Source organism: Myxocyprinus asiaticus, chromosome 30 (assembly GCF_019703515.2).
Source record: "Myxocyprinus asiaticus isolate MX2 ecotype Aquarium Trade chromosome 30, UBuf_Myxa_2, whole genome shotgun sequence".
Classification (NCBI taxonomy): Eukaryota; Metazoa; Chordata; class Actinopteri; order Cypriniformes; family Catostomidae; genus Myxocyprinus; species Myxocyprinus asiaticus.
This window is the reverse complement of record NC_059373.1, coordinates 7500091-7513530: the sequence shown is the minus strand read 5'-3', so window position 1 is coordinate 7513530 and position 13440 is coordinate 7500091. Positions and strand designations below refer to the sequence as shown.

The 13440-nt window shown below is 38.0% G+C and overlaps 1 protein-coding gene across 2 annotated transcripts in view; it reads left to right on the top strand.

The window, feature by feature from the left end:
- Positions 1–13440, top strand: part of LOC127421095 (nectin-2-like) — a 184840-nt gene that overhangs the window by 106419 nt on the left and 64981 nt on the right. Inside the window, exon 7 of one of the 2 annotated variants that reach the window (XM_051663858.1) lies at positions 7709–12115. The exons of the other annotated variant lie outside the window; for it this stretch is intronic. Coding sequence (XP_051519818.1) covers positions 7709–8253 — 545 coding nt within the window. The 3' untranslated portion in view covers positions 8254–12115. Of the gene's footprint in view, positions 1–7708; positions 12116–13440 lie in introns of those variants that run through there. 2 annotated transcript variants of the gene reach the window in all.

Here is a 13440-nt window from a genome sequence, read left to right as displayed (position 1 = left end):
GTTAAAAAAAAAAATGTTTTGTCAAATATTCGTTTGATCTCATTTAACATAACATGATGAAATATCCTGGTTACTTTCATAACCTCCGTTCCCTGATGGAGGGAACGAGACGTTGTGTCGATGTAGTGACACTAGGGGTCACTCTAGTGTCACTACATCGACACAACGTCGAGTGAGTGACAGACAGGGAACTCTATCATATGAAACTATAATGATGACGCGCGAGAGCAGCACTGCGGTTTGCGCCTGACTGAGGAGAGGAAGAATTACACAGCTCACACTCCAGATGCACTCTAAACTTTCCTAGCTTAAGGTGATGTCGAATGTTGAATATAATATTAAAAATACAAATATTTTAAAATATCTAAAAATCCTTTAAAAAATGATGCATTCACCTGAGAAGCAGCAAATATTTAGACTTGCTTTTAGAGAATACATCTTGAATATAAGTATATTTTAACTTCACTGCACTCGCAGAATTATAACCAAGTGAAAAAAATACACATAAACAAAATACACTTATATTTAAGATACATTCTCTTAAAGCAAGTCTAAATAGCTTATATGTAACTTCTCAAGTAAATGTATCTTGTTTTAAGAAATTTAGACAATTTTAAATGGAAAACAAGACAAAAACACTAGATAACAATAGGATTTTTTGCTGTGAATTTCTTTACTGAATTAAATTTAATAAAAAGTATTTGTTCCCTTTAATTCAGTGAATGTCATTGAGGTATTTTTAAAAGATGATTTTGTCCTCTTTATTGTTAGTAAGCTTGTTTAATACAACCTTTTAAGTCGGGGCACAAGCTGAATAATCGGTTAAGAGTAACCGATTAATGATTAATCGTTGCAATAATCGCCAAATAGTCGAATAAACTTTCTAATAATCGTTAGATTAATCAATTATCATAATAATCGTTAGTTGCAGCCCTACTATTGGGGCATGTTGTAACAAAAAGTCAGTGTGTGTTCAATGAAGTGTATATTTTTTGGGGGGGGGCAATAACAGTGTAAATGCGCATAAGCTTTTTTTTTTTTTTTTTTTTTTTTGTAGCCAAGACTTTAAGGTATGAGTCCATACAAAAAAAAAAAAAAAAAAAAAAGACTTTCAAAAAGAAATCTATCCCGAGACATATTCACTGGAGTACAAGGTGTGACAACTAGTCCCGCTCTCCCCAGTCTTGTTTAGACGCAAACTCCTCTTAGATGGATTCAGGTCCTGAAGGCACAAGTCCCTGTATCGCCTGTGGCAGCACCATTAGTGGCCGCCATGTCACCTGTCAATTAGCTGAAGCTTTTGGAGGACAGCAAGAGGGGTTGCTGTAAGCTCAATGTGTATGCCCTGAGCTCTCCAATAAATCGATACAGGATGTGTGAAACTCCAGAAGGGAGGGGCCACCGGGGGCCCAAGCTGAGATTTGAGCCTCCCCTTTACAGTCAAGAGAATGCAGTCTGTCTGTGTTTGCTCGATCCATCAACTTTCCTTTTGTACTGTCAAAAACCTGTGTGTTTTAGCAGAGTTAAATTAGAATATAATGATTGCACTCACGCAGTGCTTGTGCAGATCAGTTTGGAATGCTGTTGTTGCTTGATTGATTGCTTACTTTGAGGTGCAGTTCAACCTGGGGTAGTAGTTGTGTTATTTTATAGATGGTAACTATTTATAATTGAGTGAAAGTGGACTGCTTTTGTTGGTTCTCATTATGGAGTTGCGACAAGAACACTGGTAGCAATCAATCTGTACAATGACTAGTGGTATCAAGCTACAACCTATAGAGTGTGGAAAACACAAATAATGGCACAAAATTAAAGACTGAAAGCAGTAATTATAGTTCGCTTAATTTCTTGGCTCGGGAATGGTGCCGTCTTTGTGATTTGAGAATAACAGGGGCTTATTAATTCCAGTGAGAAATTTGATAATGCCAGTAAATGCAATCTTTGATATGCTACTTCAGTGTTTTCTATGTATCTAGAACTTTGCATGTGCAATGATGACCAACATTCCAAGGCTTCATGGTTCAATAAAGCCAGTTTTCTATTAAAGTGGCTAAATGTTAGCTTTGAGGGCTATTTTCTTAGCTCCCTTTTATTAGACTGAGTATGTGCACTACCAAACAACAGAGTCTAGCTATATACACTGGCGGCCAAAAGTTTGGAATAATGTACAAATTTTGCTCTTATGGAAAGAAATTAGTACTTTTATTCACCAGAGTGGCATTCAACTGATCACAATGTATAGTTAGGACATTAATAACTTGAAAAATTACTACTACAATTTTAAAAAAAAAAATCAGAACTTCTTAAACTACTTCAAAGAGTTCTCATCAAAAAAATCCTCCATGTGCAGCAATGACAGCTTTGCAGATCCTTGGCATTCTAGCTATCAGTTTGTCCAGATACTCAGGTGACATTTCACCCCACGCTTCCTGTAGCACTTGCCATAGATGTGGCTGTCTTGTCGGGCACTTCTCACACACCTTACAGTCTAGCTGATCCCACAAAAGCTCAATGGGGTTAAGATCCATAGCACTCTTTTCCAGTTATTTGTTGTCCAATGTCTGTGTTTCTTTGCCCGCTCTAACCTTTTCTTTTTTTTTTCTGTTTCAAAAGCTGCTTTTTCTTTGCAATTCTTCCCATAAGGCCTGCACCTCTGAGTCTTCTCTGTACTGTTGTACATGAAACTGGTGTTGAGCGGGTAGAATTCAATGAAGCTGTCAGCTGAGGACATGTGAGGCATCTATTTCTCAAACTAGAGTCTCTGATGTACTTATCCTCTTGTTTAGTTGTACATCTGGCCTTCCACATCTCTTTCTGTCCTTGTTAGAGCCAGTTGTCCTTTGTCTTTGAAGACTGTAGTGTACACCTTTGTATGAAATATTCAGTTTTTTGTCAATTTCAAGGATTGTATAGCCTTCATTCCTCAAAACAATGATTGACTGATGAGTTTCTAGAGAAAGCTGTTTCTTTTTTGCCATTTTTGACCTAATATTGACCTCAAGACATGCCAGTCTATTGCATACTGTGGCAACTCAAATACAAACACAAAGACAATGTTAAGCTTCATTTAACAAACCAAATAGCTTTCAACTGTGTTTGATATAGTGGCAAGTGATTTTCTAGTACCGAATTAGCAATTTAGCATGAATACTCAAGAATAAGTTAATGGAGTGATGGCTGCTGGAAATGGGGCCTGTCAAGGTATGATCAAAAATTACTTTTGTCAAATAGTGATGGTGCTGTTTTTTACACCAGTAATGTCCTGACTATACTTTGTGATCAGTTGAATGCCACTTTGGTGAATTAAAGTACCAATTTCCTTCCGAAACAGCAAAATCTGAACATTATTCCAAATGTTTGGCCAGCAGTGTACGTACACAGGAAAATGGAAACATGGACATTAATTTTGACTGGTTTTGTAGCATGCTATTAACGGAGTACAGCGGAATAATAATGTGCTGCAGTTATGGCACTTGAGGAACGTTGGGGACACGCTAAAGGTCAGTAGAGCTGGAGAGGTGCTTTGTCTGTAAACCCATCAACATTCTTAGACAATAATGACCTTTAACTACTTCCACGACTCTCTAAGGCTCACTCTTATGTGGGTTGTAGGAGCTCAACTTTTTTCGATAACACTCATAAAGAATCACTTGCGCTTGTAAATTCAGTGGATTAATGTTTTATTAGCCCTGCAGTAGATCGATGGCCAAACTCTGGTCACCTGGCAAGACTTTTCCAAATGTTGCTTCTTTCCGCTGGCCAAATGCCCTGAAATGGATTACAGTTGAAATCAGGGGGTATCTTAAATTACATGGGTGGACCATAGTCAAAAATGGCTAAGCCCTTAAACTGCAATGTATTTAAGGACTAGGTCACCCAAAAATGAAAACTTTTACTTCTCATTTACTCACCCCATTGTCGTTCCAAACCTGTATGACTTTATTCCATGGAAGACAAAATGAGAAATGTTGAAGAATGTACTGGCCATATTTTTCCATGTAATGAGAGTGAAAGGGGACCTGGGCTGTCAAGCTCTAAAGTGACAAAAAAGCACCATAAAAGTTTCATTAAAGTGGTCCATATGACTCGTGCACTATATTCCAAGTCTTCTAAATACATACAGTATACATGCATTCAGTCTGATCATAACACAAAGCTATCTTAAGTTATTATTTTCCCTTTGTAACTCTCATCTCATTCACACTTCCACATATTCAAACTTGCTGTATCGCGATCGGTCATGTGACATGCAATTGTCTATGACGGTTGGTCATTGCATTTAGGTTACTTTTTATTTTTGAGTAAACTTTTCCTTTAAAGATGTAGGCTCATTAAAATTGAAAAATCCCATGAGTGCTATTGGTAGGAATCTGCAGGTTCAATATTATATCGATATCTAGGTCTAGATAGATACATAGATAGATATTTCGCATTCATCTGTATTAAACTTTGGTACTTTTTGAGTTTGAATTGTGGTGATATAGAAATAATTGAGTGTACTTGACCTATATCCAAAGCCTTTTCACAGAAAAGCTGCTCAATATATGTTTTTCTCCAAAAATATAGATGTGAAAAATATATTGATTCTTGTGGTAAGAATATAAATAGTTTTGCAGAGTAAAATAATGCAGTACTTATAAACATTGATTCCCCCCACCCCCCACACACACTTCTAATTTGTCCTGTTCTTTTTACCGAAGACCGAGAATGATCAAGATGTAACATAAGCTATTTGTTCAATTGTGGCCAGAAACATGAAGCAGTGCCTTATCTCTGCTCAACCCACCTGTCTTTGTCTCACAGTCTCAGAGCTGGATGTCGACCATAGGGTTCACGGATACTGTCTGCCATCCCAATGAATAATGGATCCTGAACTGTGGCATCTGGCAGAGATAGTGTCAGAGAGACTGAGGTTAAAAGAGATTGGTGATGTTAGCTGTTTGTGTAGTTCTGTGTGTGTCTACATACTGTCACAGGTCTGCCCAGAGGAAAATCTGAGTTGCTCTTTCATAGCTTGGGAGACGTTTGAAGTCCTCAGTTCTGTTTCACTCAAGTATAAATTTTAGTGTCAAATGATTCTTCTAAGGAATTTTAGGAGAAACATTTGACATTAAAATTGATTCAAAATATACAATTATTATAAAAAATGGACACAAAATATATCATTATTCACATACAGTACGAGTATAAAGCTATAAAACTAATGTACATAGCAAATCTCATAGAAAAGCTTCAATTCATATTGAAATTTCTAGCTTTTGATGGCAGACTTTGGTATCTTGGCAAATCTAAGCACAGGTTTATTAACCCTTGTGCTTTGTTCCTCATTGGCTACCACTCCTTGTGTTCCCTGGTCAAAATGACTGACACACTTAAATTGTTTATAGATCTCTTATTGCAAATATTAAAATTATATATTTTTTTAAAATACGTATGTTTAAAATATATGAGAGTTTTTCGAGTTTTTTCGTTCGGTGTTCTTTCCTCATCGGTGGAAGAATTCACGTGCGAGAAACGTTAACTGAACTGAAAGTAATTCAAATCATTTGGTTTCTGTATTTTATTTTGTATTTTTATGGTGCTGGTTATGAATAAGAACAGATTCTCCACTCCCAATCCTAGTCACTATTCACTTCCATTGTTTCTTTTTGCCATAGAAAGAAACTGAATGGTGACAGAGATTTCTCATTTTTGGGTGAACTTTTCCTTTAAAGTACGAAAAGAGAGGTTTGAGGAAAAGCCTCTTGACTTGTCTCTTGTAGAATCCATAATGACTCAAATTGGCATGGTAACGGGGAGATTGCGAGAGGTGGAATTGGTGATTGCTCGGCCGAGAGCAAAGGATAAGAGCAGAGGAGCTTAACGAGTATGCGTGTTGAGGGCTTTTTGGCCTTTCCTTACTGGGTAGCAACAAGATCTTCTATTTGAGTATAACAAATCAGAAAGCCACAGAAAAGGTTTTTCAAGACCTCTAAGTAACCTGTAACTATGAAAAGTATGAAAGTTTGATGCGTAATTTGTCCTGCACCATTTGTGCTACAGACATGATTATATGATACGGAGGAGAGGTGTGCATTTACTTTTTTAAGTGCTTTGAGGAACCGGAGTCATAACTAGAGACCAGAATATAATAGATATTTAAGGGTGGACTCTTTTGACTTGAATTCGTAAGCAACCTTTAAATAGAAGTGTGTTTTGCATGGGCAAGCACCACTTAAAATTTCATCAAAAATTGCAAAAATCATATTTAAATCAATGGATGTCTTTTTTTTATTTTCATCCATTTGATCTTCTTACAAGCCCCCAAACTCATGTGCTTTTTCATATTCTGTTGTTCTACATGAACACGAGTTTATATTGTTAGCTTTAGAAGCAGTATTATTAATATATTGAGCTGTGTTGAGGGATGTTACCAAAATCAATAAAGTGGGCTTATGGAAAGCAATATTACTTTTATATTGCAAACACAGGCTTGGTCAGAAATCTTATAATGTAATAAAAAATTAAGGAATATTTTTGCCTGATCCATGATAAAACAGCTCTCAGAGACTTTAGGGACTGGAGTCATATCTAGGGACCAGAATATCATAGAGGTTTAGGAATTGGCTCTTTTTGACGACTTAAGCAGACCCTCAACACCCTAGCAACTGCTTAGTTGAAACCAAATAGCAACACCCTTGCATCGTGGCTATGCGTTTTGCATGGGCAACCACCACTCACATGCTTTTTCAGAAAATTCAAAATTCCTGTTATTCAAATCAAAGGACTGGATGATTTTATAATCCATTTTAGCTTCTTACAAAAGTCCAAACTCATGCACTTTTTCAAAGTTCTGTTGTTGTTCTGCATGAACAGAAAAGTTTATACTGTTGCTGTTGGAGCAGCACTATTGATATATTGAGCTGTGCAATATGGTAATGTAATCAAAATCAATGCAGTGTACTTATGGAAAGCAGTATTACTTTTAAATTGCAAACACATGCCTGGTCAGAAATGGTATTATTAAATCAAACAGTAATTCTAATATCTCTTCTTGACTTCATTTTTGCCATCAATATAGATTTTCTGTGGACTGTGCAGTGAATTCCATGCAGATCCTGTGGGTTGTAGCATGAAATGGGGTTAATCCTTCCTAAAGCAGGTGTTCCCTTATTGTTTGCGAGTTGGACATGTTCCCAGTGTTTGGAATGCACACAGTTCTGACCAGTTAGCTGGCATTAGTTGGTGGAGTGGGAACAAGCATTGTGCTGGATTCCCGGTGTAACTTACCAGTCTTTCTCTTTGCATGGCCATACTGTTACAGTCATAATCTTTACCTCCCTACTCCATCTCTGTTTTATTCTCTCTCTCTTTGTATCCGTTGTACTGTGGTTTTAATTTCACCTGGTCAGCTCCCAAGTGTAAGGTAAGGACCTTTGTTTTGTTTTTCTCAATCTGAAACCGAGAGAAGATCCGGCAAACTTGGCTCACACCATAGGATATTTAGCTGGGAACTTGGGGGCAACCAAAAAAGCATTTCACTGTCAAAAAAGAACCACAGAGTACACCACCACCAATAATGAAGTATAGCTGTTCAAAAGCCATCCACCAACTTCAGTCTCACCAAGAAACTCTTGAGTATGAACTCAAATAACGGGGATCAAGAATGTGACCAATCCTCAACAGTCCAATTCTGTCTATTCCTCCTTTATGCCCCCCTCCTTTACAGAATCAACAGAAGACCCTTCCAGTGCAGGTGTGGTGGCCGGTGCCATTCTGGGCAGCCTCTTGGCCCTTGTATTGGTCAGTGCATTGGTGACCGTGTTGGTGATGCGCAGTCGTCGCCAACAGCACGGATATTCAGGCAACAGCGAGCAGGGGGGTTATGGCAACAAAACCCGTCTATTTGGAAGCAAGAAGAGCAGCAAGAATGGCGCAGGGGCCAACAACAATGGGCCAATCTACACATACCGCGAGAGTGAGCCAGGAACCCTGACGGAAAAATGCAACGAATTCCCACACTTGACAGCCAGTATGCCAACTGCCCACAACATCCTGCTGAGTGGTGAGCTAAATGAGGCAGAGCGCAGGAAGTTCGATGCCCTCAATGACAGCGTAGAGGAAGAAGAGAATGAAAGGTATGACCGCTTTGGCGGACTGCCACCCAGCTACCAAATACATCGACACGAGGATGATTGCGCACCTTACCTTGACGACGACATGGAGTCCCAGCGAGATGGCTCCATTATCTCCCGGACTGCCATCTATGTCTAAAGGAGAGAAACGGCGGGTGATAAAGGCTGATGGAAATATAATACGGCTGACTGATATTTACTTGACCTAAAATTGACCTTTTAAACAAAGAGACAAAGATTAATGTTCTGTAGAAACATGCCGTCTAAGGAGAGTAGAGTGGAACCAGGATGGTTCATGCTACTTCTGTGGACAAAAGCACTCATTGTCATTACTTGACTTATTGTTCATGCTGCTCACCTCACAATGCGTAGTTTTAAGAAAGGCGTAATATAAAAGACTTACCGCAAGTAAAAGTTGTGAGAGATTGTGATTGTTGTGTAACTGTAACCTCTTGTTAATGTCCATTCATGCAGGAATTCAGCTTTCTGTGGTTCCATCACTGCCATGAGCACAATACTTTAGTAGGCCCTTTTGAAGTGGCCAGAAAGCCTCGTGATTACCCATAGAGTGTTCTCAATACTATTTTGTGCTGGTTATGTTATCCACATGAATTTTCAGAGTGGCTCAACAATTCACTAAATAGCTGTGACCCAGAAGCCAAGATTCGGTCTAGTTTCTTGTCAGTTTGCTGGGAACATTGTCTTTGAAAACAGCTGGATGTTTAGTTTGCTTAAAAAGCACTGATCATTTCAGCATATGGGTTGTTCATCAATGTGGTGCTGATCAAATCCGGCTGTGAAGTCCTTCAATCAACACTTTTAACTTTCTCCCCTCCGAACACAATCCAGATTTTAGCTCTCACTCATTAATTGGATGTCTTGTTACGGTGCAGGAATTTTCTGAATGACTTCAGGGGTTCTAGGCTGAGGCATTATAATGTTTTTCCCTCCCTGTACTCTCCTGTCAGCCTCTGCAGAACAGTGTGTTCCGGGCAATGCTTAATTCAAAAGAAGGCAAAAAGTGTTGTGCGCTTTCCGTGTGCATCCTAAGCTGATGCTCTAAGCATCCTTTTCCTGATTAATCCAGTTACATCAAAACCATAAAATAAGACCGCTATAAACTACAGACAGAGGCTGCTTGTAGGAGTAAACGAAACACCCACAGCGTGACTTCAACTCTCGCTAACAGCCCTCACTGATTTCCAACAGAAACTTGGCAAAGTGGGTGGGATACACCTAACCTTTTTGGGAAAAGCAGGAATGCTTTGACAACATGACTAGAAACTGATTTAGCTGATTGAAAGGAATTGATGCTTGGTGGCAAAAGCTACTGACCTGCCTTTGAGTCTGAGATTATTCGACCCTGGACTACGGATGGACTGTGGCGGAAAGCTTTTTAGCCAAACAGCATATGCTGCCATGGTTCAACAGAGTCCACGGTTTTGGAAAGCGGCCAGCTGTGAAAAAAGGTCAAGGGGCAAACTGCTCTTACCGTATGTTCGGCTGCAAGATTAGGCCATTTGCTTTAGAAACCACATTCCTCTAGAGCTGTTCACCAGTTGTTTTAAGCCTAGCACATAAGCCAACTTTAATTTGTTGATGTCTACGATTATAAAATACAGTATGTGTGCGTAACCTTAAAAAATGCGAGTTCATCCCAGATGTGCATTCATTTGTCTGCGGTGCTCTGTGTGTGCATGTTTTGCATAATATCATGTGGTTTGAATGGATGCTTTGGCAGTGCTTTGAATTACTTCAGTAGTGAGTCATTCATCCTTGGTTTCACAGCGTCGAGCCTTCAGTGAAGGGAGGTTAGGTTGATAATGACAAAGGATCCTTGCGCTTACAACACATTCACAGATGCAAAACTACCCAGACAATATTCTGCATCCTGCAGAGCAGATATACCATAAGTAATTTTGAGATTATACTATCTGGACCCAGTGACTGTAAAGGCGGTAGTTACTATAGCCTACAGAGATGTTCACCCACGCTAAAGACTTGTAAGGCTGTTCATTTTCCCCCTCCCTAAACTTCTGCAAGTTGCATCACTGAGCTAAAAAAATAAGGATGAGAAAACTACTTTCCGAGAGCTCCTCAGGCCTGGAAATGCTAAGGATAATGTCGACAACAAAGCTAAGATGTGGAGAGAGAAAATGGGGGACTTACTGCATAAATGAATAATGTGTTTGCAGTTGTAAAGGTTTTAACTTTAACAAACCTTTTTAGTTGTGAAATCTGAATCAGTGACAAAGACTCTTGCATTTAGCAAGACCTGTGTTTTTTTTTTAGGTGAGTTATGGATATACTATGGTGAAGGTTATAAACATTTGACGTTGAAATGCTTTTAGAGACACTTAAAGAGCAATGTTGCTAAATCACGTTTTCACAACTCTTAGTATTAATGTTTTAGTAGCAACTTTGGAACTTTTCTGAATATTATAGTAGAGTGTTTGTATTAAAAAAGCTTTGATGTTGATACCATGTTGTCATTCACACAATCCCAACGCTACACAAAGATTAAACATCAGAATTCCACAGTTACCAAGTATTGTTTGGTGATGAAAGATCCCATCTACCCATATAAACACAATATTATGGAAAAATTATATTTTAATAACTCTCAAAAGTTGATGTAAGTGCCTTCTGGGATGAGGGTCAGAAGTCAGCCACAATTCATGGGATGTTGAAATCCTATATACGCCCTATATTGTAAATTACTGACAGACTTAAAAATTACAATCAAAAGTAAAATATATAAACAATAGTAAGGAGAGAGAAAAAAAACAATTGCTTAAGCAATGACAAATTGCCCAACACAATGTTCCTTAATTGCTCCATATTGGGATGCAAGACATTATGTACCCAGTAACTGTGGATGACTTCCCTTGCTGATTTTAGCTTGTTATTCACTCCAAATGTTGTGTTGTCAAGTTGTAACACTATATCTGTGTTCCAAAACCTAGTGAGCTGCCTACTTCGACACTGCAACAAACTCAAGTGAAAAAATAAATAAAAATCATACAAGATGGTTGGCGAGGCAAGAAAACTGCTGCTTGTTATATATACATGTATATATGTGTGTTATTTTTTTTAGTACTGTGAAGTCTATTTCCAGAAAAGGACTATTTTATTCAATATTTGTTTGTAGTGTATTTGTATGCTTATTCAAGTATCACATAATTAGCTTGGCAACATGCTAACGTCAAACTCTATTGGAATCAATTGTAGTCTCCTGCGCGCTGCTATGCTAGAAATGCTATTTGTGTGTTGTTGCCTTTGTAGGCCATTCTAAACCAGTCAAAAAAAGTTATATTTAAGATGGGATGCTACCTCAAGGGGGTCACACACCAGACGCATCTGCCGGACGACAAACAACTGTTTTCAATGAAGGTACACCACTCTGCATCTGTCGGTGGTGCCCAGCTACGACACTGGAGGCTGCTCAAATTTCTGCCACGCCAACTCACATATTTTCCATTAAATTCGACTCAAAGGACATGGATTATTTACTCTAGCATTGTTCATTGTTGAAGAAGGGAAAAACCTTGGTAATTTTTGTGTGTACTGTCTGCCACCTGAAGCGCATTGACGTGCCCTGTTTTTGATAACTGTGCCGTGTCCTGGCCGCGATGTGGCGTGGCACTTCTCGTCCAGTGTGCAACTGTCTTTAGAAGGTAGCTGCCTATGTAGGCTCACTAGGTTTTGGAACAGAGCTTTTGTTTATTAGGAACACTCGAATAGAACACTGTTGCCTAAAGTCAAACTTAGAGAGCCATGGCTCACTTCCTGTTTCTGTATGTACTGTACATAATGCCACTAAAAACAGAATGTCCACAGGTTCATATCACATCATATGACTGCTGTACTACTACAAGTCTTTCTATCAAAATGTGTGAGAATGATCAATACTGTTTTGTTTATATGATATATAATAATTACTTTGGTTGGAAAAAAACTATTATTCTGTGAGGTGTTGATGGTGTGTATCTTGATGTGAAGTGTCCAGTGTGTGAAATATATATATATATATATATATATATATATATATATATATATATATATATATATATATATATATATATATATACTCTGTATATGTATTTATCATCAAGAAATACAGAAAGAGAAAAGTGTTATTTATCGGTACTGTATAATAACAGATGTAGTGGTCAAATATGACCAACACCAAATATAAGTTCTGAAGTAGTATACTAGCCAAGAGTATAACCTCAGCTGCCTTGACGCAAGTGTTTCACTTCAGTCAGGAGAGAGTACTGCGAATTTAGCAGATGTAGCCTATCAGACGCACAGTAGTTAGTAACAGACACACAGCCTGTAATGAAAGTTCAGTAAAGATTGATATTACCACATAAAATGTATGCACTGACACACCCACACCCCTAAACATGACAAGACGTCAATACTGAACAGAATGACATTTGACCGTAGTTACTGCAGCTAAAAGTTGAAGGATGAAATCATAAAATCTGTTAAGAATATTTTTCTGGACGTATTTCATCCTAAAATCCAAAGAAGAAAGAAATAAGAAATTATATTTTTATTAAAGAAAATAAGACCTAATTTAAGGACCGTTCATATTTTTTGCATTGCAACATTATTTTATATTGAGAATGAGATAAAATCTCATTCTCATTAATGTAATGTGAAAAAAGTTTTTAATATTTAAAATATTAAATTTATCCTGTTGAAAATTAATTGTAAACATTTTATTATCATTGTAATATAGTAATTGTTTGCACCAAGCTCAGTGAAAAAAATAAATAATCTAAGATGGTTGACGAGAGAAATGTAAAGATTTTATTCAGTGTTGTACTGCAGTAATACTGTACAATACCATATTACTGTAATGACAATCTAATGAGAATCACTATTGATAATAATGGCAATTACAAAGTAAAATGTTTAGACACATTACATTAATGAGATTTTGGGGGAAGATGTGCTTCATTGTCATGAAAATTATAATGGTCCTAAAATAGGCTTCATTTTCTTCGTGCCAAAAATGTATACTGTGGTGATGGGGGCGTGGCCGAGCGAGGCAAGGAGAAATTAATGGGAAGGACTCGCACCTGTGTATAATTTCTCTAACAGCTGTTCTGTGTTTCAGAGAGCGATGTTGGGGAGATAAAGGGGAGACGAGAAGCCCAGAGAGAGAGAGAGATGCATGAAGCTGTCTGTGTGTGTGTCTATGTTGAGGGAGTGCTGAAAAGCACACAGTTATGTGTGACACTGAGAAGTGTGTGTTTTATTAAATGTCTTACGTTTGGATGTTTACCCGGCTCCCACTTCCTCCTTCATAAGA